The sequence below is a fragment of the Neofelis nebulosa genome, chromosome 4, assembly GCF_028018385.1.
Source record: "Neofelis nebulosa isolate mNeoNeb1 chromosome 4, mNeoNeb1.pri, whole genome shotgun sequence".
NCBI classification, from domain to species: Eukaryota; Metazoa; Chordata; class Mammalia; order Carnivora; family Felidae; genus Neofelis; species Neofelis nebulosa.
Window position 1 is genome coordinate 158,878,778 of NC_080785.1, and position 26,479 is coordinate 158,905,256.

Consider the following 26,479-nt stretch of genomic DNA (forward strand, 5'->3'; position numbering starts at 1 on the left):
TCCTCCGGCGCGCGGTGGCAGAGCCTGGGCTCGGCGCGGGGGAGGCGGGGGGCATCCCGGAGGGGATCCCGCCCCCTCCCCCGGCTGCCCCGCGCCCCCGCACCCACGTGAGCGCAGGGCCAGCCCGGCTCCCACCCGCCGCACAGCGCGTCCCGGCTCCCTGCCGGTGCCTCCGCCGTCCGGTCCCCGCGCCAAGCGCTGCGCCATCCCTGGCGGGTCCCCGCTGCTCGGGCCGGGCGCTTCGCCGGGCTCCGGCACCTGCATCCGGGAGCAGCGCGCAGGCCGAGGCGCGGGCAGGCCGCCCCCGCCGCTCCGGGCGCGGGTGAGTGGGGGGCCCCGTGGCCGCGCTGGGGCAGGGGCTCCGAGGTAGGGGCTGGCGGGGTCCGAGGCGGGCTCGGCCCCGCACCGGGGTCGGGCGGGTGGGGCGCCCCGCGTCCCCCTTGCCACCTCTCGGCCGCCTTTGTCTCGGCTGCTCCCTGCCCCTTAGCGTGGTCGTCGCCGCTCCTCTGGTCGCCTTGGTGAGTTTCCTACCACCTCAGTCACCTGAGGGCTCGGTGCCTATAGCCCCCCCCCCCCCCCCCCCCCCCCCGCGTGGCCTCAACTCGCGGGCCGGTGTCCATCTCTGTGCCTCATGCTTCCTCCATTTCCAGGGCTCCGTTCCCTTTCTTCTCGGGCGTGTATGCCTCCAACTCCGGGCAGACTTGGGTTGTGGCTGAGACTTGGGCCACCGCTGCGCTGCGCGGGTGCTGGGTGTGAAGGGTGCGTGGGGGCGGTGGTGGTGGTGCGTGCGTGGGAGCCAGAATTTGTGAGTGGGCTTGCCTGCCCAAAGAGGCGCGTGGGCTGGGTGTTGAAATGTGGGGAGGGATTTGAATGTCTGAAGTTTTGTGTCTGGATCCCCAAGTTGTGCGTGTGTGTGTGTGTGTGTGTGTGCGCGCGCGCGCGCGCGTAGGAACTGTATGGCCGTCACTGTATGGAGTTTCATTTACGAAGGGGAACTGTGCGGGGTCTTGAAGGCGTGTGTGAGGTCGTATGTCTGACGCTGTGCATGGATGTGTGTGCATGTGTTTGTGTGTGCAGGGATTGTGTGACGGACGCGGCATGAGTGGAGTTGCATTTCTGAAGGCGTCGTGTGGGCTTGTGTGCCTGAACAGTTGTGTGTGTGTGTGTGTGTGTGTGAGACCGCGTGTCTGTGCAGTTGTATATGTGTCAGTTGCACACAAAGGCGTGTGAGGCTGTGTGTTTGGATGCGTGTGTGATATGTGATGTATGTGACTTTTCTCTTTCCTTCCCCCGCTCGCTGCTCTGGCTAGCAGAGTGTTGAGATAAAATGGAGAGGAAGCATACGGTTGCCAACCAAGCTTGCTTCAGCTTTAGGATGTGGGAGGCCCTTCCTTTCTTTCTGATCCAAGGTGGGGGGCAGTACATGCCTTCACATCTGAGAGTCTGGAGGTTGGGGGAAGCGGGTGGGAGACCCATGCTGGAACCTTTGTGGAGACTGGGGACACTAGAAGGGCCCCTTGCCCAGTGGCAAACCTAAGAAACAGGGTCAAGAGAATGCCTAGGACCAGGAGAGACTGGACAGGCTGTCTGTCCCCTGGCTGTTGGGTTTCTGCTTTTTTATTGACCCCGGTTGACGTCCGTTTCACACTCACCAGGTGCTGTTGTAAGCCTCATGTGAATAGAGCCCTCTAAGCCACACAGAAAGTGACCAGTTCCAGCAAGGTGGAGGGGGGTTTGAGACAAAGCGCTCAGGTATGCGGTTCTGTTAGGTCAGGGGCTGGTGGATTTTGTCAGTAAAGGGCCCGAGAGATTGCACTGTGGCCCACGCGATCTCTGTCCCAACACCCCAGCTCTGCCATTGTAGCATGAAAGTAGGCCGTAGACAATATGTCAGGAATGAGCATGGCCATGTGCCAAGAAAGCTGTTTACAGATACAAGCAGCGGGCCGGATTTGGCCCTCAGATGATGGTTTGTCCATCCCTGCTTTGTGCTGTGCTGCTTCTTGTAGGGAAGAGGAAGGAAAGAGAGAAAAGGAGCCCTGGAGCTTTTGTGGCTGGTTTGGATCTCAGCAGAGCACTCCCTTGGGACCCACGGGCAGTTTCGCAGTACTGCTTGGTGACTGGGAACATATGAGAGAGAGAGAGAGTGAGAGAGGAATTAAGAGTTTCCCGTGTAATCTGTGGTCCCATGTCTGGGATTTTTTTCACAGCAAGGTGAGAAGCAGCACTGGGGTTTCAAAGCGGTGGACCCATTCGGAGCAGGACCCCAACTGGGATCTGGCATTGAGAATGCGGGCCTGGACCCGGAGGAAGCGTGGCTTGGAAAGTTGAGGCAGCTGTCTCATCTTTTGGATATGGGGGGGTGGGGGTGGGTCAGGGGAGGGCAAGGAAGACAGTAACCCTGTGCGGAAAAGAAGCCGCACAGCTAGCAGCAGCAAACAACCTCCCCACCCCCCCTCCCTCCCAGCCCATCCTGGGTGGATTTTGACACTGAGACTGGGGGGCAGCCAAGGGGAGGGGTTGGAGGCCACGATCCCTCAGAGAGTGGCAGGTGTAACACCAGGCAAAGCAAACGTGCACAGAGTTCAGCACAGGAACAGTATTGACTGTCTTCCTTTAGCTTGCTCCTTTTTAAAGAGCGAGAGCGAGTGTGTATGAGCCAGGGAGGGGCGGAGGGAGAGGGAGAAAGAGAATCCCAGGCAGCCTCCGCGATATACGCACAGAGCGCTGACACGGGGCTTGATCCCATGAACCGGGAGATTATGACCCTGAGCTGAAATGAAAAGTCGGACTCTTAATCAACTGAGCCTCCCAGGTGCCCCTTGGAGAGTTTTTTCTAAGAGCCAGATCAATCTGTTGTATTTGTCAGGAAACCGCACACTCCAAAAGCAGAATTGGAAAGAGTTTAACTTAAGGAGTATTTACAAAGATCGGAGCAAAGTTAAGGGAAACCAAGAAGGGTGGTGTAGTAGCAGTCAGGGACCAGCAAGAGTGGGGGAGGGGAGGGATCAGGAGGGAGGCAGGGAGGTAGCAGGACGGGCGCCTTGGCTGTAACAAAGGATTATGTTTCTTTTTTGGTTGAAACATATTTGATGTATAACATTGCCTAAGGGTAAGGTGGGTACCATGTTGCTTCGATACATTTGTGTCTTGTAATAGGATTGGCATTAGCAAGAGCACCTCTTTCACATCAAGGGAGCCAAGAACACCCAATGGGGAAAAGGATAGTCTCTTCAACAGGTGCTGGGAAAACTGGATAAACACATACAGAACAATGAAATTGGTCCCCTGTTTTATACTCCTCAGAAAAAGTAACTTGAAATGGGCCCGAGACTTAAACATAAGACCTGATACCTAGAAGACGAGGTAGGGAAGAAGCCCTGTGACATTGGTCTTGGCAATGATTGTTTTGGCTAGAACACCAAAAGCATCAATGGAAGCCAAAATAAACAAGAGGGACCACATCAAACTAAAAACCTTCTTCGCAGCAAAAGAAACAACAGAATGGAAAGAGCGTGCAGAATGGGAGACACTTTTTGTAAACCGTGTGTCAGATAAGAGGCTAACATCCTAAATCTGTAAAGAGCTCATGCAACTCAACAATAACAACAGCAACAAAAACCATCTGACTAAAACATGGACAGAGGAACTAAAACTTCTTTTTTCAGAGATGTCTGAATGGCCTACAGGTATGAAGGATTGTCTGATGGGACCTGTGGCTTGAGGCAGAGGAACACAGCCACTGCCAAATAGGGGCGTGTCGGGGGTGGGGTAGGGAGAATAAATGCTCCTCCCACCACCATTCTCCTGCCCACTGGCCAGACCAAAAGGGGAGCCAGCAGCCAAGGGAGCCTCAGCAATGCCATCCACCCCTGGTGGTCAGCCTTTTGCCCTGGAGTGAATATAAAGGGACAGCAGAATTCCCAGGATGCCTGGGATATGGGCACCTGCCACTTTTTTTTTTTTTCCCTGTGAGATCATTGTAGGCCAGGCTGCCTGTTGTTCCTAAATAGTAGGTCCAGTGCCCAGGGCTCATGATACTTTTAGGACCCACAGAGATGTTTTCACTTCTTTTAAAATCAGAAGAAAGAACTATGCTTTTATTTATTTATTTTATTTTTTATTAAAAATTTTTTTTAGTGTTTATTTATTTTTGAGAGAGACAGAGACAGAGTGTGAGTGAAGGAGGGGCAGAGAGAGAGGAAGACACAGAATCCGGAACAGGTTCCAGGCTCCGAGCTGCCGGCACATAGCCCGACGCAGGGCTCGAACTCAAACCGGGAGATCATGACCTGAGCCTAAGTCGGACGCTCAACCGACTGAGCCACCCAGACACCCCTACTTTTTTTTTTTAAATAAAAATATGTTTTATTTATTTTTGAGAGAGAGAGGGAGAGAGAGAAAGAGAGTGTGAGCGGGGGAGGGGCAGAGAGAGAGGGAGACACAGAATCCGAAGCAGGCTCCAGGCTCTGAGCTGTCAGCACAGAGCCCGACTTGGGGCTCGAACCCACGGACTGTGAGATCATGACCTGAGCTGAAGTCGGACACCTAACCGACTGAGCCACCCAGGCGCTCCAAGAACTGCACTTAGTAAAAGAAAATATCAAAAAAAATTTTTTTTAACATGTATTTATTGTTGAGAGACAGAAAGAGACACCGTTAGCAGGGGAGGGTCAGAGAGGCAGGGAGACACAGAATCGGAAGCAGGCTCCAGGCTCTGAGCTGTCAGCACAGAGCTGGACGTGGGGCTTGAACTCACAAACTGTGAGATCGTGACCTGAGCCGAAGTCCGACACTTAACCCACTGAACCACCCAGGCGCCCCTAAAAGAAAATATTTTAATGTATGATGTTCGGTGAAATTCACAGAACAGAAACCCAACCATTTTAAAGGGGCATCAGGGGCATCTCGGACATTCTCGGTGTTGTGCAGCCACTGTATTCATCAGTTGTAAAATACAACTTAATACTTTATTTTTTTTTTTTTAATGGAGGAAGAAGTCCACAAAAGCAAAAGTTCCTCTGGCCCACAAGAGTCATGTTTCCGAGCTGCCTTAAACTTGTAAGGTATTTAGTTGGTAAGAGGATCGACAGGTTTTTATTTTTGTATGCACTTCATTTAATGTGTGTTAAAATATAATTTGCATTTCAAGTAATGATCTAAAGCTTCCGTTTGAGATATATTTATTTCAGTAAGGAAATAAGGTTATAGGGAAGTGGTCAGATACAGAGAAGACGCAGAAGTCTGGTTTTGGGAATAGTGCCTGGCACCCCGGAGAGAACTCGGAACATCACATTCCCCTTCAAAGATGAGTCCTGAAGAGCCACTGGGGACAAGGTCACCATTTCCTCCCTAAGGAACCGCACCTCCAGCTCCTTTCTTCACCTGAACACTCATGCAGACCAGTTGCATTTGTCGGGCACTGACTTTTGCCAGGCTCCTGATGATTTTGTCATTGTGGATGGTCCACTTGTCCGCACCTCCAGGCCAGACACGAACGAAACCACATTAATTTGGGGGGCTAACCCCAGGGGCCTTGTCTAGGGCTCTGCATGCACGTGGCGCTCAGCAAAGGCTCTTTAGTTTGGTTTGTGAGCTGGGGCAGCCCCCACCTCCTCCTGACGGTGTGAAATAAGGAGGGTTCTGGAGCCAGGGAGTGGCAGAAACCTCCATTACCTTGTGATCTCCCACCCCGCCTCTCCCCAACCACGTCCGGGAGGGAGCGATTCAGGAGATCTTGACCTCTTTCTCCCCCCCGGGCGTGTAACCCTGGAGCCCCAGGCGGTGTTCTCAGGTGTCTCAGGATGGGCGCGTCCCAGCAGGTGGACATCCGCCCTCCTCTGGTGCCTGGATTCTCTCTGAGCCCCTCGCTGGTTTCTTCCACCCTTTCCCCTCTCCCTACAGCCGCCCTCTGTCCTGCCCCTCACTGGAAGGCCCCTGTGGCCCCGGCAGATAGACGATGAGCAGCCACGGGAACAGCCTGTTCCTGCGGGAGAGTGGCCAGCGGCTGGGCCGGGTGGGCTGGCTGCAGCGGCTGCTAGAAAGTCTGCAGCAGAGGGCACTGCGCACGCGCCTGCGCCTGCAGACCATGACCCGTGAGCACGTGCTGCGCTTCCTGCGCCGGAACGCCTTCATCCTGCTGACCGTCAGCGCGGTGGTCATCGGTGAGCCGGCTTGGGGGGGGGGGCGGGGTCCCCGGGGAAATCAACTGCCCGCACGCATATTCACTCCACCTACCGGTTGTCACCCACGCGAGCGCATCCCGCCGCCCACTGCGTTCCCTCCGCCCCCATAAGGACACATTCACACAGCTGGGGCTCAGTGACCCAAACCACTCCACAGAGCCCCTCTTTCGGTCCTAGGGGTCAGCCTGGCCTTCGCCCTGCGCCCGTACCAGCTTACCTACCGGCAGATCAAGTACTTCTCTTTCCCCGGAGAGCTTCTCATGAGAATGTTGCAGATGCTGGTGCTGCCGCTCATCGTCTCCAGCCTGGTCACAGGTGAGAGAGCCCAGGCCAGTGGTGGCTTCTAAGACCCATCCGACAGTCCCAGCTCAAACCCGGAGCCAGAGCTATCCCAGGCATGAGATCACCTCCCTACCTCAGGACCCGGAACGCGAAGCCGGCACCTAGCCCCGAGTTCTGGGGCCAGAGCCCGGATCTTCGTCAGACTCAGGTTCCAGACCCAGTGAGACCTATGCCACTTAGTAACTTTACCGGACTTTTCCATGGAGGTAGAATACCAGCCCGCCGGGGGCTTAGCATCATTCAGGGGGGCAGCCAGGGAAGAGAGTACCGCATGGATGGCCAAGGGGTGGGATGCGGGTAAAGGTGTTTGAGATGGAGGGGACAGGGTGGTGAGTGGGGGATGGGGTAGAAATATGGATGGGCTATGCAGAAGTCGGCGAATTCTTTTGGAAAGGGCCAGAGAGTGAACATTTTCAGCATGGGGGGCGGTGCGTATGATCTCTGTCGTAACTACCCAGTTCTGTTAAGGTAGTATGGGAGCAGCCGCGGACTCATATGTAATCAAGCGGGCATGGTTGTGTTCCAATAAAACTTTATTTGCAAAACCAGACCCAAGTGGTTGATTGCCAACCTCCAGACTTGGTTGGCATGAAGGTTGGCATGAAGAATGCTTTCTTGGGCTGGGTTTCCCAGAAGCAGAGCCCAAGATGGGGATCTTTGCACAAGCGATTGGTCAAGGGATGGCATTCAAGAGAGACCTACGAGCAAGTGAAGGAAGCAAGATGAGGCAGGGAAAGCATCTCAGCCGAGCTGTGGGTTCAGAAGAAGGTTGGCCTCCCAGCCCTATCTCACGGGTAGCTGTGAAACAGGAGTAATGCTACAGGATTGTTCTTCTCAACTCTGGCCCCACCTGAGTCAAAGGGGCTGGCCCTTTGAATCCCAGTTCCAGGCAGCCTTTGGCTTGAGACCTTCCATGGGGTGTTTCTGGGCAAGGCAGCTTTTGTTCTGCTGAGGGCAGCTCTCAAGAGAGGGGGGCAGCACGAACTGTTAGCAGCCAACAGACGCAGCAGCTGAAGGACAGGTGCATTAGTCTGGTAAAGGGCATTTGGATGGGCGAGTGGGTGGTGGGGTGTGGACGGGGCTGCTCAGGGCGGTACCCCCTGTCCTCTAGGTATGGCGTCCCTGGATAACAAGGCAACAGGCCGGATGGGGATGCGGGCAGCTGTATACTACATGGTGACCACGGTCATTGCTGTCTTCATTGGCATCCTCATGGTCACCATCATCCACCCTGGGAAGGGCTCCAAGGAGGGGCTGCACCGCGAGGGCCGCATTGAGACCATCCCCACAGCTGATGCCTTCATGGACCTGGTCAGGTGACGTCCTTTCTAATTTTGATGGGAACTCTAAGCCTAGATGCAACAAAGTGTGCTCAAGGAGAGACTAGGGAACAGGCTGATTCAGCCTGGAAATGCAACACCCAAGTTGAACCTGGTCTCTTGGTACCTGCTTTCTGCCCTGGAGCATTGCACAAATGCTCTGAGAGTCGGTGACTTCTAGGGTATGACCTTTTGGCCCTTAGGCTCCGGAGGCTAGAGCTGCATGTTGAGACAGGCTCAGAACAGGTGGTGGCTGGTGTTCCCAAGCTCCATCGGAGGATGAATGATTCTCTTAGGCAAGATTTTGACAGCCAGAATCAAGGCTCACCATGGTTCTTCCCTGGTCCCTGACTTGGGGGAAACCCACAAGTTGTCTGGGTTTTTTGAGGCATCACTGGTACGTGTGTGTGAGTTGAAATCCCCAAGGTGGCTCGGTAGGGGATTTCTCCTCCCTACTGAAGGGCTTGGAGAGACCTGGATTTGAGGTCCATCTGTACCTCTCAGGAGCTGTGTGGCTTTGGGCACCTTCCATAAAGTCTCTTTATGGAAGATAAAGAGAGTCTCTTTGGTTTCTTTGTGCATAAAATGGGGACATCAATAGTGCTAGAAGGGACACTTCTAGAGGTTGTAGGGTTTAGATCATACAGGTCACTTAGCTCAGTACCTGGCCTAGAGTAAGCATTCACATGTTGGCTGCCGTTATTATTGTTGGTGCTGCTGCTAACTACCTCCCTTCCTCTGATGTTTTTCTGCAGAAATATGTTTCCACCCAACCTTGTGGAGGCCTGCTTCAAACAGGTCAGGAGGAAGTACACCGTTTGTTCAAGGAGGTTTGGAGGGTGGGAGTGGTGGTAGGGGGCTTGCTGCTGAGTGAATGGTCCCCGAGTGAGGGATGGGAAGAAGGGCCTGACAGAGCAATGGGCAGGGGCTTTTGGAAGAGTCTGGGAGAGAGAATGTACCTCCCATTGGTGGGATGACCAGCTCTTAGGCCATGAGCTTCCTGGGGATGGTTCTGGAGGAGGAACCAATGTGTCTCACCATAGATGGTTGAGGAGAGAGGCCTTCTAATCTGTTGGAGCAGGGAGCTTTGAAAAATGCGGAATCTACGCGTTGGTCGTTCACTCCTCCATTCATGTGTTGCTTCACTCGTTCTTCTACGCGTTGGTCAAGTACTTCGTTTACTCACTCAGATCCACTGAATAAGATTCTCCAGGGTGTGGCAACCAGGAATTGGTGTTCTCGGTAAATTTCTCCAGGAGGTTCTGATGCATCGATTTTGGCCCCGATCTCTCCATATTTTAGTTCAAGACGCAGTACAGCACAAGGTTGGTAACTAGGACCATAGTGAGGACAGAGAATGGATCTGAGCCGGGCACCGCCATGCCTCCCCCATCCTCGATGGACAACGGAACCAGCCTCCTGGAAAATGTCACATGGGCCTTGGGCACCCTACAGGAGGTGCTGAGCTTCGAGGAGACTGTGCCTGTTCCTGGCTCAGCCAATGGCATCAATGCCCTGGGCCTCGTGGTCTTCTCTGTGGCCTTTGGGCTGGTCATCGGTGGCATGAAACACAAGGGCCGAGTCCTGCGGGATTTCTTCGACAGCCTCAATGAGGCTATTATGAGGATGGTGGGCATCATTATCTGGTGAGTGCTGGGCTGTGACAGTGTGGGCAGGTGACGGCCCGCGGGAAAGGTGGAGCTGGGGCTGGGAAGTCCGGTGGTGGGGCAGATGCTCAAGGGGCCATTGGGGCCTTTTGGCCCAGATCATTTATATACGTATTGGTGAATCGACTCATTCATGTGTTCACTTATAAATTCACTCATGGACTCATCTTCACACTAATGAAACCATTGATTGATTTGTTCATTTATTGACTCACTGCACCATTGATTCATTCGGGCTCATTCTTTGGCCTGCTCATTCATCTCTGCATTTGTTATCCTCCCATTGACTGGCTCACATATTCCCTGCATTCATTCACCTTTTCACTTAACACCCTCATTCATTCACTCACCCCTTTGTTTGTGTCTCATTTGCTCCTTTTCTAACTCATTTAGCCCCTTGCTAATTATTCTTTAATCGATACATGCACGCATTCATTCATTCTTTACGTGTGTCTGTTCCTTCACCAATTCCTCCACTCATTCAGCAGACGTTTTCCCAGGCTAACTCGGTCTTGAACTCTGGAATACGGAGATCCGTTGAATTCAGTCATGAAGTCTTGGAGGAGACAGCCACATACTAGATAAATGTGATTCAAGGCGGAAGGTTCTAGAGTAAAGGGACATTTAAAAGGTGTTGAGAACGTGGAGAAGTGAGCAGCCAGTGGACAGATAGATAGTGGACTCTGCTTGGGAAGCTGAGGAGGGAGTCATAGAAAAGGTCACTTCTTAGTTGGGTCTTGAAAGGTAAGTGGGAATCCAACAGGACAGGGAGGGGGAAGAGGCCCTTCAAGCGGAGACGAGAGAACACGCAAAGCCTGCAAGGACCTGAATTGTCTGGAGAATGGCAGGGAGTTCAGGGAGGTGGGAGCACAAGGTGAGTTGGGAGTGGCCATGAAAGATGCTAACAAGACCAGGGCGCCTGGGTGGCTCAGCCGGTTGAGTGTCCAACTCTTGGTTTCAACTCAGGTTGTGATCTCACAGTTCGTGGGTTCAAGTCCCGAGTCGGGCTCTGTGCTGACAGCGGGGAGCCTGCTTGGCATTTTTTTCTCCCTCTTTCTGCCCCTCCCCCGTTCTCTCTGTCTCTCTCAAAAATAAATAAACTTAAAAAAAAAAAAAAAAGATGTGGACGAGACTGTCTGGTCCCAGACTGGAGAAGATTTTGTACATCATCCCCAATAACTAGAAAGCTGTGTAGGGGGCTAGAGGCCAAGGTGAAAGCTTGGAAAAGCAGTGGACGGTGAGCTTGTCAAGGATAAATAAGACCAACGAGACTGAGTTTTGGAAACCATAAATCGAAAGTGGTGTCATTGGCAGGTTTGGGTCAAATATCCCAATGTACTGGGTGGCTGAGGGTAGAAGGAAAGAAGCCCTGTGCAGTTGACCTGAAGGTGAGGAACTTTGTTGGGGGATTAGGAGGAAGGACAAAGATGGGGAGGTTGGGAAGGGCGTTCATGAGCAGACACAGAGGTAGGTCTAGGCTGGGAGACAACTCTGCACCTTCACATCGGCTGTCACCCTGAGCCTAGCTGAGCCCAGCTGGGGGGGACAGGTGAGCCCCCGATGAACTCACTTCTGTCTCCTCTCTTTCACTCGCTGCTCTAGCCGCACCGGTCTGCTCTCTACTCCTTTACTTCTTCCAGCTCATGCTAGTCTCAGGGTCTTTGCACTGTGCCTGCAATGCATCCGCGCGGGTGGATGTGTCCCTTCTCACAACTCGGGCCTCTTCGTGAATGTCAGCATCTCTAGAGAAGCCCCTCCTTGACCACACATGTTTCCACAGCCCCACTCGGGCTCTGTTTTGCGGCGGTCGCCCTCCGAAGTTTTAAATTAGGCGTTTCTATGTGTACCGCCCGTTTCCCCATCAGGATGTGGGTGCCACAGGGGCAGGGACCTTGTGACCGGAGCAGAGCGGGTGCTCAGGAGAGAGGTTGAATAAGTAGATGATTTGACAAGACACGTGGTTTGAGATGTCCATGGGAAATTCAGGTGCAATAGCTCAGGGCTGGTGAGTGAGTGGGAGTATGCACTTACAGAAAAGGCAGTAGGGGCCTAGAGGTTACCCACTTAGCGCAAAAAGAGTTGGAGGCGGTGAATAAGGGGCGTTCAAAGGCCAGCGATAGGGACCGTCTGGGCCACGTCTAGGGAGAGAGTCCCAAGGGCGGTGATTCTTTGGGGAGGGACTTGAATGGGAATGGAGGTAAGAGAGACCTCATAAGATTGTATCGCGTGGAGTTGTAGGAGCCTTTCCCCACTGTAGTGGGCATGAGTTCTGGGTGAGTGGGAAGAGGAAGTGGACTGTGCCTGTTTGTGAGTGTGTGGGGAAGGTTGGGGTGGAGTAGGGTGCTGGACCATGGGCACTGCCTGGCCTCAGGGGCTTATATGGGCAAAGCCTTGGGAATGCCAGCTCCGAGCCTTAGGGGGAGTCATGAGGGAGCTCTGACAGGCCTCTGGCTTGCCCTAGGTACGCACCCGTGGGCATCCTGTTCCTGATTGCTGGGAAGATCCTCGAGATGGAAGACATGGCCGTCCTGGGGGGTCAGCTGGGCATGTACACCCTGACCGTCATCGTGGGCTTGTTCCTCCATGCTGGTGGTGTCCTGCCCCTCATCTACTTCCTCATCACCCACCGGAACCCCTTCCCCTTCATTGGGGGCGTGCTGCAGGCCCTCATCACTGCCATGGGCACGTCTTCCAGGTACGGCCTAATCCCCCACCCCTGGTGCTTTTCCGAGGTTCGCTGTTGTCCACCTGCTCTCCTAGGAGTCCTGCCCTCCTTCACCCCCTGCTGAGCCTCGTCTGTGCTGTGCGGTAATGTCAGCGGCTCCGGAAGGTCTCCAGGTCGACCAACACCTCAGTGCTGATCTCTGTCCCCGCACTGGCTCTCCTGACCTCTTTTCCTCCTTGTCTATTTCTCTGTTGTGTACGGAGGAGAACTAGCTGCCAGTCTTGAGGTTAAGCCTAAGCTTCCCACGGGTTCCATGTTCTCGGTCATTTTTCTGGCTCAGAGAGTTTCATTTCCCCTCGGGGTGGTGGCTGGGAGCTCTCTTGGCCTCCTTGTCCTTTTCTCGTGGTTTTAGGGGGTTAGTAAAGAACTTCCCTTTTCCCCATCATCTAAATTCAAAATAGTTTGAGAAGTGTCACAAGGGCCAACCAGCTGGAAGAATGCTGCCATTTTTATTGCTCGCACTGCTGCCTGGAGATTTGGTCTGTGGCCAAGAGGATGGGTGCCATCACAGCCCAGAATTAAACTCAACCTGGTCATCACAGGGCTGGATCCCCAAAGGCCTTCTCTGTGGGTCCAGGCTTCTCACTGTGTGGCATCAGGTTGACCAGGCAGAGCACGTGTTTTGTGGACAGACGGACTCCCAAATGAGACGGCCACTCCTTCCGCTACACTCCCCCATCAGTTAGGCCCCCCTTCCTCCCCTGAGGGGCAGTGGGAGAGAGGCAAGGAGGGTTAGTGTAGCTGGGGTGCCCCGTGAACCACAGGAGTGGGGGACTAGGGGTCCCTGTAATACTTCTCTCTCAACCTTGAGGGTGTGGGTGGGAGGCCAGCGGACCGTCCATCCCCTCCTTCCTGGGAGTGGAAAGTGCACTAGTGACACAAACACGTGCCTAGTAACCAGCCTTAAGCTATGGGCTTTAAGCGGGTCCAGAGACCTTCACCCTAGGGGACTGCCATTGCTGTGCGCTTCTGGCGACGTGAGGAATCCCTCTTCCCTGTGCAGTTGTCAGTCTCTGAAATGTTATACGCCTGCCAGCCTCTCCTCGCTCTGGCTCCCACCTGGGCCCTTAGTGTTCTCAGCAGAATCTCTCTTTTGACTCGTTGCGGCCCCAGCCCCCACCCTGCCACCCCCCCCCCACCCCCCCGTTCTCAGTCTCCTGGGCTCTCTCCCCTAGCTCTGCAACGTTGCCCATCACCTTCCGCTGCCTGGAGGAGGGCCTAGGTGTGGACCGACGCATCACCAGGTTTGTGCTGCCTGTGGGGGCCACCGTCAACATGGACGGGACCGCCCTGTACGAGGCCCTGGCCGCCATCTTCATTGCCCAAGTCAACAACTATGAGCTCAACCTGGGCCAGATCACAACTATCAGGTGAGGGGGTCTTGGGTGGGCTGTGCCAGCAGGTGAGACCTCAGAAGTCGTTAGCTTGGCAAGGGGTGGGGGGGGGGAGGCTCAGCTTGAGGTCAGGGGAGGCTTTGAATGTCGGAGCGGGGGGATGTGGGATGAGCCCAGTCACCCAGGCCAACTGAGCTTGTCAGGAGCTGGCGTGATGTTTGAGTCCCCATTTCCTTTCCCATGCTGTTGTGGGCAAATCCCTTTGCCCAGGATTTCCCAAAGTATGGCCTGGTGCAACCTAATGACACGAGGCTCTTACGATGGATTCCTGGGCCTCGTCACCCAGAGGTTCCAACGTGGTCATCATAAATACAACAGCAAACATCATCACCTCCTTTCGGTCTTTGCTTCGGGGTCACACTTTCGGGGAAGTGTCCCCTGAATGTTCGGTTTAAAATCGCATGGTCTGGACCCTCGGAGACTGACCCGTTCCTCCATAGCTCCATCTGCCTTAGTATATATGTTAAGTACTCATCTTGCTCGTTGCCTGCCTCCCCCCCCCTAGAATGTGAGCTCTGTTTGGGCAGGGGTTTTCTTCCATGGGAATTTCTACTAGGCCTCTAGCTTGGAGCATACGCTCCGTAAGTATGAGTTGAAAGAGTACATTTATTGAAGGCTGCTTTTTGTTTTCAGGAACTTAATTTAAGATGTCCTCTCCCCTTCCATGGTGTCCTTTCTCACTGTCCGCCTCATCTTCCCCTTCCCTCCTCCTGCCCCCGCTGTGTTCTCTTCCCATGTGCAGTATCACGGCGACAGCAGCCAGCGTTGGGGCTGCTGGCATCCCCCAGGCGGGTCTGGTCACCATGGTCATTGTGCTCACATCGGTGGGCCTGCCCACTGAAGACATCACGCTGATCATAGCGGTGGACTGGTTCCTGTGAGTCCCTTCAGACCCTGGTGCTCTTGCTCCTCAGCCCTCACTCCCCACCCGCGTTCCCTCTGAGACCCCCAACCCGTGGGCCCTCAGTCCAGCGAGGACACAGAGTTCTAGAATTTGAGAGCAGAAGGGAAGCCGTGGAGCACACTCTGGGCCGTGGCCCACGGTTCCCAAATTCCAGAGTTAACCTTGGGGAAGTAGGACAGGGAGGAGAGGAGCAATGGGGGCTTTAGCTCTCAGCCTTGTAGAAGTCACAAGAAGGCGATCTGTGGGACAGAGCTGGCTTGCCAGTGTTTTTTGTGTGTTTGTTTTTAATTCTCAACTTTGAAACACGGGAGGTTTACATTAAAAAAAAACCCAAAAAACTCTGGACTTTCGTCCCCATTTGGGAGCTCTGTGCTGGACCCGAGTCCCATTTAGACAGCTTCCAATCTTGCCGGGGAAGCTTTGGCATCTTTCCCTGGTTACACGTAGTTCACTTTGGTGAGCTGATTTACTCATGGTGGTTCCCGTCCTCCTCCTGTATGCCGTTCAGCCCACAGCCTCTCATTTTCTCCATCAGATGTTTATGTCCTTAAAAAGAGAGAATTGCATTGCTGAGATCAAACGTGAGCACATCAGCATTGAGCCAACCTGTGTTTGGTAGGAGGGGAAACTGAGGACACTGAAGGGGAGGGACCTGCCTGAGGTTATGTGGTCGTGGAGGGGACGTGAGCCCCAACTCCCAGCACCAGGGACCCCCCCCCCGACCCTGCTACACCCACTCTTCATGAACTCTTGAAACTTCGAGTAACCGTGGCTTCTCTCTCCCCTCCCCTCCCCTCCCCTCCCCAGTGACCGGCTTCGCACAATGACCAATGTTCTGGGGGACTCTATTGGAGCAGCCGTCATTGAACATTTGTCTCAGCGGGAGCTGGAGCTGCAAGAAGCCGAGCTCACCCTCCCCAGCCTGGGGAAGCCCTACAAGTCGCTCATGGCACAAGAGAAGGGGGCGTCCAGGGGCCGGGGAGGCAACGAGAGTGCCATGTGAGGGGACCCCAGCCCTGCTGCCCATAGAGGAGGGAACGGGGCTGGGGAGGGGGGGGTCCTAGGGAAGACCCACTGCCCGAATGACTGTGCGCTGAACACACGTGTTCTGTCCAGCTTGTTTGGTGGAAACTAAGATAAAGGAGCAGGAACCAAAGGGTGTCCAAGGCCTCCATTTCTCTCTGGGCGCATGCAGAGAACTCGTGGAGGGCAGTGAGCTTCGGGTCCGACAAGTGGAGGGGTCAGCTCATGCCCTTTATTTTCTCAAGGAGTGGTGGAATTGAAGGAAGTAAGGGATAACCGCCATTTATCATAATAAAACAATGTGTGTGACCTCCGTGTCGGGGGTCCCCGAGACCTGAAGGTTCAATGATTTGCTAGAAAGACTCGTGGAACTCAGAGAAGCTTTGATGCTCACGTTTATAGTTGACTGCAGTGAAAGATGACAGATTAAAAATCTGCCAAGACCAAAGTTGCCTGGGGCAGGGTCCAGAAGTCACCAGACGTGGGCTTCCCATGGCGCCCTCTTAGTGGAACCCCATGGACTCACTCAGTCGTCTCCGCAATGATGTGTGACAGCACGTATGGAGTAGTGTCAGCCAAGGAAGTTCACCTGAGCCTTGGTGTCCAGGACTGTTATCGCGGATCTGTTGTGTAGGCATTCTTTGGTCCCCACAGAAGTCAAACGAATATAGTAGGTGAACAAAAACAGGCATTCGCCATAAGTTACACGGTCAACACGGACCACGTGGTGTGGATCAAGGTCCTAGATATACCAAGGTGCTTTTATGAGGCAGGATATTCCAAGGGCTCAGAGTTACTTCCTGGGAGCCAGTCAAGGGCAAGTCCTTTCTCTGGAACGTGCAGGCTTTCAGCTCCCCTAAGCCTTCCGAGTCAACTCTTTACTTCATGCACCCATGGCTGGGAATAGAGGAAGCAGCTTCCCGTGGGGAAGAATAACTGTGTCTTGTAGTCCAAACTGCTGACTCCTGAAACCAGTTGTCTCAGACACCCCCCCCCCCCCCCCGACGCTGGCCTCAGGAAGCACTGTGTCTCCTTAGTGCACAAGGGTGGATGTTGGTCATTTAACATTATTTTCCTGCAGCCTAATAAACCAGGTGGGACATGAAATGAGACTTTAATAAAGCCTTCTGGAAAACACAAGTATATAGAGAGTAACAGGATTCCAGATGTCATGGATATAATTCAACTCTCTGACCCTTTAGTCCTGGAAACACATTGGTTTTTTTCTGAATCAAATTAAACTTCACTTGAGCACCTGCCTCTCTCACAGCGGGAAGAAACCTTTCAAGCACAGGCGTGTTTCGGGGATACTCCCTCCCCCATTCTTTAGGATCCAAAGAGAACCCTTGGGCATATGTACTTGAGAAAACTGGGAAGTAGGGATCCAGATTTCTTTAGTCTATTTGCAGTCGCCATGGCAACGTTTGTGTCAGAAACTGGAAAAAGTCCAGGCAAAGGCAAGAAGCTTATAAAGCATCCTACTCCACAGTTGACCCTGGGGAGCTTGGCAGGGGATCCCAGTCTCAAACCGGAATTTCTGCCTCTAAGGTGTGGTCAATGGTCGGTGTCTGCAGAAAGCTCCTCGTGGGAGTGGGGTGGGGCAGTTTGCTAGGTCTCCCGTGACAAAGGGCCGCAGACTGGGTGGTTAAACAACAGATGTTTATTTGCTCCTAGTTTTGGAGGCATGTCTTTGACTTGATTCCATTCATGTAACCCCAGAAAACCTCTCTCTAAATGTTTCCAAAATAGGCACACATCCCATCACTTTGAAGGTAGATATTAAACACATGGGATTCGATTCAGCTGTTAAGAAATCCAGACCATTACTGAAGCTAACTGAGAAAATAGGTTCTATTCATATAAAGTTAAAGCGACTGGTTACAAAATGAAAAATCCAAGGCACAACCTGAAGAAAAATAAGAGGGCAGGAAAGGAACACGGAAGGTTTTGCTCTAAGACATAACATTTGGAAAAATAAGGTTTTGCTCTAAAACATAAAGTTAGGAAAAATAAAAATATTGCACAGAGGGGGTGCCTGGGTGGCTCAGTCGGTTAAGCATCCTACTTTGGCTCAGGTCATGATCTCACAGTTTGTGGGTTCGAGGCCCAAGATGGCAGTCTCTGCGGTCAGCACAGAGCCTGCTTGGGATCCTCTGTCCCCTCTCTCTCTGCTCCTCCCCTATGCACTCTGTCTCTCTCTCAAAAACAAACATTTAAAATATTTAAAAAATAATGCACAAAGGAAACTAAGATTTCTGGTCCTCAGGATTGTGTGCCCAGTTACTCATGAGAATCCTGTAATGGTTCCCCAACACTGAGAGGCACTGCCCTGCTGAGGAGTCTCCCCAGGGCCACCTTCATGTCCCTGTTCCTCAGACTGTAGATGAAGGGATTCAGCATGGGGGTGACAATCGTGTACATCACCGAGGCCACCAGACTTGTCCTAGAGGATGAAGTCGTTGCAGAACTGAGGTAGACCCCAAGGCCCGTGCCATAGAACAAGGAGACCACCGAGAGGTGAGACCCACACGTGGAAAAGGCTTTGTACTTGCCCCTGGCTGATGAAATTTTCAGGATGGAGGAGAAAATCTGAGAATAAGAAAAGAGGATCCCAGAGAGAGGAAAAACACCTAGGACAATAGTTACAAAATACACCACCATGGTATTGACGAAGGTGTCAGAACAGGCAAGCTTCAGGACTTCAGGAAGATCACAAAAAAAGTGTGGGATTTCCATGTTTGTGCAGAAGGACAGCCTCAAAATGGTCAAAGTCTCGAGCAGGGAGCCCACGACACTGATGCACCAGGACCCCACGGCCAGCAGCCTACAGAGCTGGGGGTTCATGATGACCATGTAGTGCAGGGGGTGACAGATGGCCACAAAGCGGTCATAGGCCATCGCGGTCAGGAGTAAGTTGTCCAGGCATCCAAACACGATGAAAAAAAATATCTGGCTGAGGCAGCCGGCACAGGTGATAAGTTTTCTCTGCGTCTGGATGTTCCAGAGCATCTTCGGGACGGTGGTGGAGGTGAAGCAGATGTCTACAAAGGACAGGTTGACCAGGAAGAAGTACATGGGGGTGTGGAGGCGGGAGTCAGAGCTGACGGCCAGGAGGAGGAGCAGGTTCCCAGTGAACGTGACCAGGTACATGGACAGAAATAGCCCAAAGAAGAAAGGCTTCTCTGTGAATCCCAGGAGGAGAAAGTGTCCAGCTCCTGTTTGGTTTCCTCTTTCCATGGGGCTACGGGCCTTGTCCAGAAAGAGACAAAAAGCAAGACACGATTCACTCCAAATAATCATTCCCCCGAATGACCGAAATATCCTTAATCCAAACCCAGGGGAATCATGAAGTCGTTTGTTTTGGCTAACGATTGGCTTTCTTTGCTGACAAATTGTGGTTACCATCGCTACCTGGGAAAATTGTCCCTAAGATCAGTGGTTCTCCAGTTGTGGCCCGTGTACAGCACCATCAACATCACGAGGGAACCTGTTAGAAGTGCCCATTTTCAGGCCCACCTGACCTACTGAGTCAGATGCTCTGGGTGTGAGGCCAGCACTCTGGGCCTTGACAAATCCTCCTGGGGATCTGATGCACACCCAAGTTTGGGGAGCACTGCTCTAGTGCTCTCCTGCATCCCTAAACAGCCATCCACGGGGGCTGCTTTTCACTTTGTGCTCGGTGCTTGTGGGAACAGGCAATTCCCTAACCCCAGGCAGATCATCCAACCTCTGAGAGGTTCTTTCACTGTGCTGCCTTTCCGCGATTTCTATACCTTAGATCCTGTGGACCATGGGTGTGCCTTCTCATAAAAAAATAATAACCAATATTATTGTTGTTAATAGTCATTTATGTTTCATTTATATTATCAATGCCTAAATAGAAATCCCACCAAAATTGCATTTATACATATACTGCTCTAGAGTTTCTTATTTATTTATTGATTTCAAAATTTTACGTTATTTTTTTAAAATTCCGGTCTAATGAAAGTACAATGTTACATTAGTTTCAGGTGTACAATATAGTGATTCGACGATCTGTGCACCACTCAGTGCTCATCACAAGTGTGTTCTTTAATTCCCATTACCTGTTACACCCCACCCCCCTCCACCCCCACTTCCCTTCTAGAACCATCAGTGTGTTGTCTTTAGTTAAGAGTCTGCTCCTTAGTGTGCTGTGCTCTTTCCGCCCCGCCTGATTGTTTTCTTTCTTTTCTTTTCTTTTTTTTCATTTAAAACTTTTTTTAACGTTTATTTATTTTTGAGACAGAGAGAGAGACAGAGCATGAACGGGGGAGGGGCAGAGAGAGAGGGAGACACAGAATTGGAAGCAGGCTCCAGGCTCCGAGCCATCAGCCCAGAGCCCGACGCGGGGCTCGAACTCACAGACCGCGAGATCGTGACCTGAGCTGAAAGTCGGACGCTTAACCGACTGAGCCACCCAGGCACCCCTGTTTTCTTTCTTAAATTCCACACAGGAGTGAGATCATATGGTATCTGTCTCTCTCTGACTGACTTATCTCACTTAGCATGATACCCTCTAGATCCCTCCACACTGTTGCAAATGGCAAGATCACGTTCTTTTTTTTAGGGTCGAGTAATATGCCATTGTATGTATACCCCACATCTTTTTTATCTAGTCATCAATCGACTACAGTGCCCTAGGCTTTCTCAATATTGGCTTTTTCTTCACCTAAGTTTGTCCTTTCTTTTTAGCTTTATCAAAGTATAGTTGGTTACAGAATATACTCATACAAGAATACTCATAATTTATCCTCTTAACATATTTTATTTAAAACATTTTCTAATGTTTATTTATTTATTTATAAATTTTAATGTTTATTTTTGAGAGAGAAAGAAAGAGAGAGAGAGGCAAAGCATGAGAGAGAGGGAGACACAGAATCCGAAGCAGGCTTTAGGCTCTGAGCTGTAATACAGAGCCCAATGTGGGGCTTGAACCCACGAACCGTGAGATCATGACCTGAGCCGAAGTCGAACGCTTAACTGACCGAGCCACCCAGGTGACCCTAATGTTTATTTATTTTTGAGAGAGAGAGTACACAAGCTGGGGAGGGACAGAGAGAGAGGGAGACACAGAATCCAAAGCAGGCTCCAGGCTCTGGGCTGTGAGCACACAGCCTGATGTGGGGCTTGAACTCAAGAACTGTGAGATCATGACCTGAGCGGAAATCGGACACTCAACCAACTGAGCCACCCAGGCGCCCCTATTAAAAATTTTTAAAAATGTTTATTTAAGAGAGAGAGAGAGAGAGAGAGAGCATGAGCAGGGGAGGGACAAAGAGAGAGAGAGGGAGACACAGAATCCGAAGCAGCTTCCAGGCTCTGAGCTGTCAGCACAGAGCCTGACGCGGGGCTTGAACCCACGAACGATGAGATCATGACCTGAGCCAAAGTTGGACGGTTAACCGACTGAGCCACCCAGGCGCCCCTGGATTTTATTAAAAATTTTAAGTTTTTCTATAATATTTACATACTTTCTCTAAATAATACTAACTTACAACACCCATTTATCTTTGGATCCTATTGCATTGGTATGAAATTCCACAACCCTGCTCAAATTTATGGTAAGAGTTCTTCATATCTTTCAAAGAATTCTTTCTGAGAGGGGCGCCGGGGTGGCTCAGTCAGTTAAGGGCTTAAGCATTAGGCTCAGGTCGTGATCTCACAACCCGCCTGGGGCTCTGTGCTGACAGCTCAGAGCCTGGAGCCTGCTTCCTTTTTCTCTGCCCCTCCCCCCACTCATGCTCTGTCTCTCTCAAAAAGAAATAAACATTAAAAAAAAAAAAAAAGGAATTCTGTCCAAGAATAATCTTGGAGTTTTGTAATTTAATAAGATGTTCATTATAATTTAGGTTACACAAACATATTTTTATCAACTTAACTAGCATCTTAATTCCTAGATACCTTAGAGGGTCTTTGAAAGCATAGTAAGTGTTTAGTGATTAACAATTTAGAAAAAATAATGTTAAATCCGATCTCCACATTGCCTGATAAATTTCTTTTTAAAAAAGTTTTTGTTTAGGGGCGCCTGGGTGGCTCAGTCGGTTAAGCGGCCGACTTTGGCTCAGGTCATGATCTCACAGTCTGTGAGTTCGAGCCCCGCATCGGGCTCTGTGCTGACCGCTCAGAGCCTGGAGCCTGTTTCGGATTCTGTGTCTCCCTCTCTCTCTGACCCTTCCCCCGTTCATGCTCTGTCTCTCTCTGTCTCAAAAATAAATAAACATAAAAAAAAAAAAGTTTTTGTTTAAATTCCAGGCAGTTAACATACAGTGTGATATTAGTTTCAGGCATACAATTTTGTGATTCTAATATTTACTTTTTTTTAAGCATGTTGTACACCCACCGTGTGTTATATGCAAGTGGCTAATCACTAAATTCTACACACGCAACCAATTTTAGCAAATGATAACTAGAATTTAAATAAAAACTTGGAATAAAGAAAGCAAAGTAAGCTCTACACCCAACGCGGGGCTTGAACTCATGACCCTGAGATCAAGAGTCACCTGCGATTTCAATGTTTAATGTTAAGTGTGGAGCAAGAGACCATACAAGCTATGAAAAGAAAATAAATAAAAAATATAGATAACATAAATTAATAGTGAAAATATGTAATCTTTGAAAATAGAAGTTCTCTCTGAATAAAAAGTCTGGAAATAATCCAAGAAAGAGAAGAAAAATAAGAAGAAAATATCAATAATTGTACCATTAATTGAAAAAGCTCTTAATGATAAAATGTGCTGTACAGAAAATTAGAATATTAAAAATAATAGATTTGATTGATAAAATGTAACGTATTTAACTTACAAAGTCTAACTATAAGTCAAAGAAATATTAATGTATTAACTGGGAAAAATTACGGGATATTAAGGATTCATACAAGAAAATATAAAAAAGGCAATAAATGTTTGAGAATATTGGCACAAACCCAAGGAAAAAAATGAGCTACAAGAAGATCATCCTTGAGTGGTAATATGAATCCTGATTTTAATTTGAACATTTTTTAAAAGTTTATTTATTTATTCTGAGAGAAAGAGAAAATGAGTGGAGGAGGGGCAGAGAGAGAGGGAGACTGAGAATCTGAAGCAGGTTGAGGGCTGATAGCAGAGAGCCGGATGTGAGGCTTGAACTCATGAAGTATGAGATCATGACCTGAGCCAAAGTCAGATGCTTAACTCACTGAGCCACCCAGGCGCCCCTGAATCCTGATTTTTGGGTTCCTTTTCTTCTATTACATCTTTCAAAACCTGCAAATGAACACACATGTGGTCTATCTTCAAGAAATAAAACACTTTAAGATTTGAACGTGTTGAGACTAAAATGTAAAATAAAACAAAAAGCCTATTAGTCAAGCAGAAAAGTAAGGTAAAATCAGAGTTAGGGAATTAGAAGAAAAATTCTACAACTGAGAAAGAAATCGCAGGATCAATTCTTTGCCCAAAGCAAACATACAGACAAAATTAGAAGTCTAATCAAAGGGATAAAAAGAAAGAAAGAGAACAGAACTGCCTACAATTAGGAATGAGCAAAACGGACACAGGTTTAAGGATACACGCATCTTTGCAAGATAATATTTATAACTCCATGGTAAAAGTTGGGAAATCTCGAAGAACTGAATTTATTTCTGGGAAAATATGTGTTAGAAGTCGATTCAGAAGGATAACAGACCAAAATGAAGAAGGGAATTAAATGAACAAAGCTCACCTCCAAAAATGTCCTGGGGAGGATCCCGTGGCAGGAACCATAAAAGAATTCCCCCTTTAAGTATTAAAGAAAAGCGAGTCTACTATTTGGAATGTTGCTTATCAACACGTGGAAAATTACAACCAATGCAATTCTAGGAGAAAAAGACAGAAGTGAGAGAAACTAAGTATGGAAAACACAACTCTTCATCATTGGAAGATCATGGATTGGCAGCAGGGGGTGAATTGACAGCCGACCTTTTAACTGAGTATGATTTTCGTAATGCAGTGGATACAAAACAAATATGCAAGGACCAGTAGCCATTTTAAAGTGACATTCGGTGGCACGAAAGTACATTGGCATGTTTTGCAATCATTGCTTCTATCTTGTTCTAAAACGTTTTCATTACCATGGGAACGCTGAACTATTTTTGTAGCTTTTCTGTGATTGTAACATTATTCAAAAATAAAAATTAGCAAAAAAAAAAAAAAAAGAAAAAAAAGAAAGTGGGCGCGCGAGAAAACCCCCCCCAGCAGTGTTCATATGTACAGTGACATCTGTTAGAAAATAGATCACAAGCTGGGGCGCCTGGGTGGCGCAGTCGGTTAAGCGTCCGACTTCAGCCAGGTCACGATCTCGCGGTCCGTGAGTTCGAGCCCCGTGTCAGGCTCTGGGCTGATGGCTCGGAGCCTGGAGCCTGTTTCCGATTCTGTGTCTCCCTCTCTCTCTGCCCCTCCTCCGTTCATGCTCTGTCTCTCTCTGTCCCAAAAATAAATAAAAAACGTTGAAAAAAAAATTAAAAAAAAAAAAAAGAAAATAGATCACAAGCATTTCACATGTTAACACAAATATAAATGGCCAGGAATAGGGACTGGAAACTTGCAAATACATAATAAATGAGAGCAATGCATTCATTAAATTAGCTAAAATTTCTTGAGGATCTCTTAAGGACCTCATATTAATCTCCTGAAGTGGATACTGCAATTATCCTAACTTTCCAAATACGGAAACTGAGACCCGGAACATCAAGTGACTTGATATATCAGAAGATGTATGAATGGACTCTTAAGTGTTAAGGGTGTGGAATCCCAGGGTATATTTGTTGTTTGAATGAATACATGAGGAAGATTTTCCAGGTGAAAGAATGCGAGAGTGTCTTTGGTAGAAGAGAACAGAGACACTTATCATGGCTCCCAAAAACCCGAGGGGAAGAGAAATCGAGAGACACAGGAATGGAATTGTGTAGAATGTTTTAAGTAAGTGGACTCTCACCCCAAATCCAGCCTCCAAGAGCTTCGCCCGTCTCCAGGCCTGTTTCCCACAGCAGATACTCTGATAGCATTAGGGCACCTCTAGTTCTGTGTGTCCTGTCTTCCCTGGGTGACGGATATTCAACTGAGCTCCAAGAAAGGACAGGAGGGGTGCCAGGTACCTGTTCTCTGAAAGGGCACGGCTGAACTCTCTCCTTCCTGGGACAGCTGAGCTGTAGTGAGGGGAGGAAAGGGCATATTTACTACTTCTAGGTCCTCAGAGGTTGAATTCTGACAATTCTCATTAAGTTAATTGTTCTATTATTACTCTATTCTCTGGGCAACTTGTTTCCCATGGGTGAGGGAGTCAAAGTGGAAAAGAACTTTTCTTCTAGGCTTGTCCTCTTGGGAGGATCTTGGATGTCAGCTATGTGTATGACATCCCATGGCCTCTAAGTTGTGGTGTTCTTTTTATTTTATTTTATTTTTTATTTTTTAATGTTTATTTTTGAGAGAGAGAGAGAGAGAGAGAGAACACAAGTGAGGGAGGGGCAGAGAGAGAGAGGGAGACACAGAATCCGAAGCCCATTCCAGGCTCTGAGCTGTCAGCACCAAACCCGATGTGGGGCTCGAACCCATGAACCGCGAGATCAAGACCTGAGCGGAAGTTGGATGCTAACCGACTGAGCCACCCAGGAGCCCCTAAGTTGTGGTGTTCTTTTCTCCACTGGCCTGACCTTCACTGTCTTCTTTCATGAACATTTCCTCAACATCTGACATGGAATTTCTTTGTCTACCAAAGGCATAAACAGGCATATTTTTCAAGACTCTGTGAGTCTCAAGCGGTTTGATTTGGGACTATGAACAGGGATCTGGACCACACCCAACTCCCAACAAGTATCCCATAGTTACGTGGAAGAAGGGTGGAAATAGATCATCGTGTTTGGTGGAGTGTCAAAAAATTGCTTATTGTTGGGCTGCACAGGTAGAGTTTCCTTTGCAAAAGTTGCCCAAGTCCACTTATCTAGTTTTTTCATTTGGAGTAAAAACATTCAACCCTTTAAAGCTGATGTGGACAATTGTTGGGGTTCGGAGCTGAGGGCCAACAAAGAATTCTTGAGACATCTTTGGTGCAAATATTGGTTGGATATCGATGGATATACTGGAAGTTGGATATCATTTTTGGAGGTCACCATTCATCCCACTACACTGTGTTCCAGTAAAACATCTTTACAAAAAAGGCTGTGGGTTGGATCTGGTGTACGGGTCGTGGTTTGCTCACCCCTCTTAATAGATTTCCATAGAAGGAGCTGATAATCTTAGAGAACATTGTAAAATTAAAGAAAAATTGAATGTGGCTTATTTTATGCTAGTGGGGTTCACCTACTAGAAGGTCAGTGATGTCTACATTATTCAGGCTCTCCACAATCTCCCCAGACCATGGCTGATTTGACTGTCAGACCCATCCACTATCCTGACCCCTCTTTCCAACAGAGTTCCATCCTATGCTAATGTACCCCATTAAAGTCAACGTACAGACCTTCAAACCTTAGTTCTAGGAGAAAGCCGAGCGGAGACCCAGCCACGAGCCATTCCTTGGTTCTTGTGCTGATGGCTCCAATAGCCTGACAAGCAATTCCCTTACTAAGATACCTGGGAGTAGCCCTTCTGGACCACCTCCTTACACTAGACTGAAGCCTAATGTAAGAAGTGCAGGCTTCCTGGATGAAACTGTGGCAGCCTTGACCGGGGTGTGGGAGGAGAAAGGAGGGGCCAGGCTGTGTAAGCCTGGTCCCTTCTACTTAACCGGTAAGATGAGCCATTCTCCATTCCTGGGTTGGTGGGAAGCCAGAGAGTCATGAGTAAGAGAACCGCGTGTGGTAATTTCAGCCGTGGCTTTGAACTTGAAGGTACCCAGGTGTGCCCAGGTGTGCCCGTGACTGCGCAATATGTGGGTCTGAATCAGGAGTGA

General features: G+C 49.9%; 2 protein-coding genes across 3 annotated transcripts; one reads left to right on the top strand and one right to left on the bottom strand.

The window, feature by feature from the left end:
• Positions 1–144: 144 nt before the first annotated feature.
• SLC1A6 (solute carrier family 1 member 6) lies at positions 145–15,892 on the top strand. Of its 2 annotated transcripts, XM_058727665.1 has the most exons (10): positions 145–322; positions 5,905–6,164; positions 6,363–6,500; positions 7,639–7,843; positions 8,602–8,644; positions 9,149–9,492; positions 11,975–12,208; positions 13,414–13,608; positions 14,375–14,509; positions 15,344–15,892. In XM_058727665.1, exons 2-10 carry the CDS (start codon positions 5,960–5,962, stop codon positions 15,537–15,539), a joined length of 1,695 nt encoding a protein of 564 aa, XP_058583648.1. In that variant the 5' UTR covers positions 145–322; positions 5,905–5,959; the 3' UTR covers positions 15,540–15,892. The 2 variants fall into 2 exon arrangements, with proteins under 2 accessions (XP_058583648.1, XP_058583649.1); XM_058727666.1 differs by lacking the exons at positions 14,375–14,509; positions 15,344–15,892 and adding an exon at positions 14,266–14,350 and having other exon boundaries at positions 152–322.
• Positions 15,893–17,806: 1,914 nt separating this feature from the next.
• Positions 17,807–18,849, bottom strand: LOC131510477 (olfactory receptor 7C2). Its single transcript, XM_058727668.1, has one exon. The coding sequence runs from the start codon at positions 18,794–18,796 to the stop codon at positions 17,840–17,842; it is 957 nt and encodes a 318-aa protein (XP_058583651.1). The 5' UTR covers positions 18,797–18,849; the 3' UTR covers positions 17,807–17,839.
• Positions 18,850–26,479: the final 7,630 nt, after the last annotated feature.

Bases quoted from the DNA above. Each gene is read 5' to 3' on its own strand.
- SLC1A6 (XM_058727665.1), top strand. From the start codon at position 5,960: ATGAGCAGCCACGGGAACAGCCTGTTCCTGCGGGAGAGTGGCCAGCGG. The intron at 6,501-7,638 runs GTGAGAGAGCCC...CCTGTCCTCTAG, and splicing joins CGTCTCCAGCCTGGTCACAG to GTATGGCGTCCCTGGATAAC. The intron at 9,493-11,974 runs GTGAGTGCTGGG...GGCTTGCCCTAG, and splicing joins ATGGTGGGCATCATTATCTG to GTACGCACCCGTGGGCATCC.
- LOC131510477 (XM_058727668.1), bottom strand. From the start codon at position 18,796: ATGGAAAGAGGAAACCAAACAGGAGCTGGACACTTTCTCCTCCTGGGA.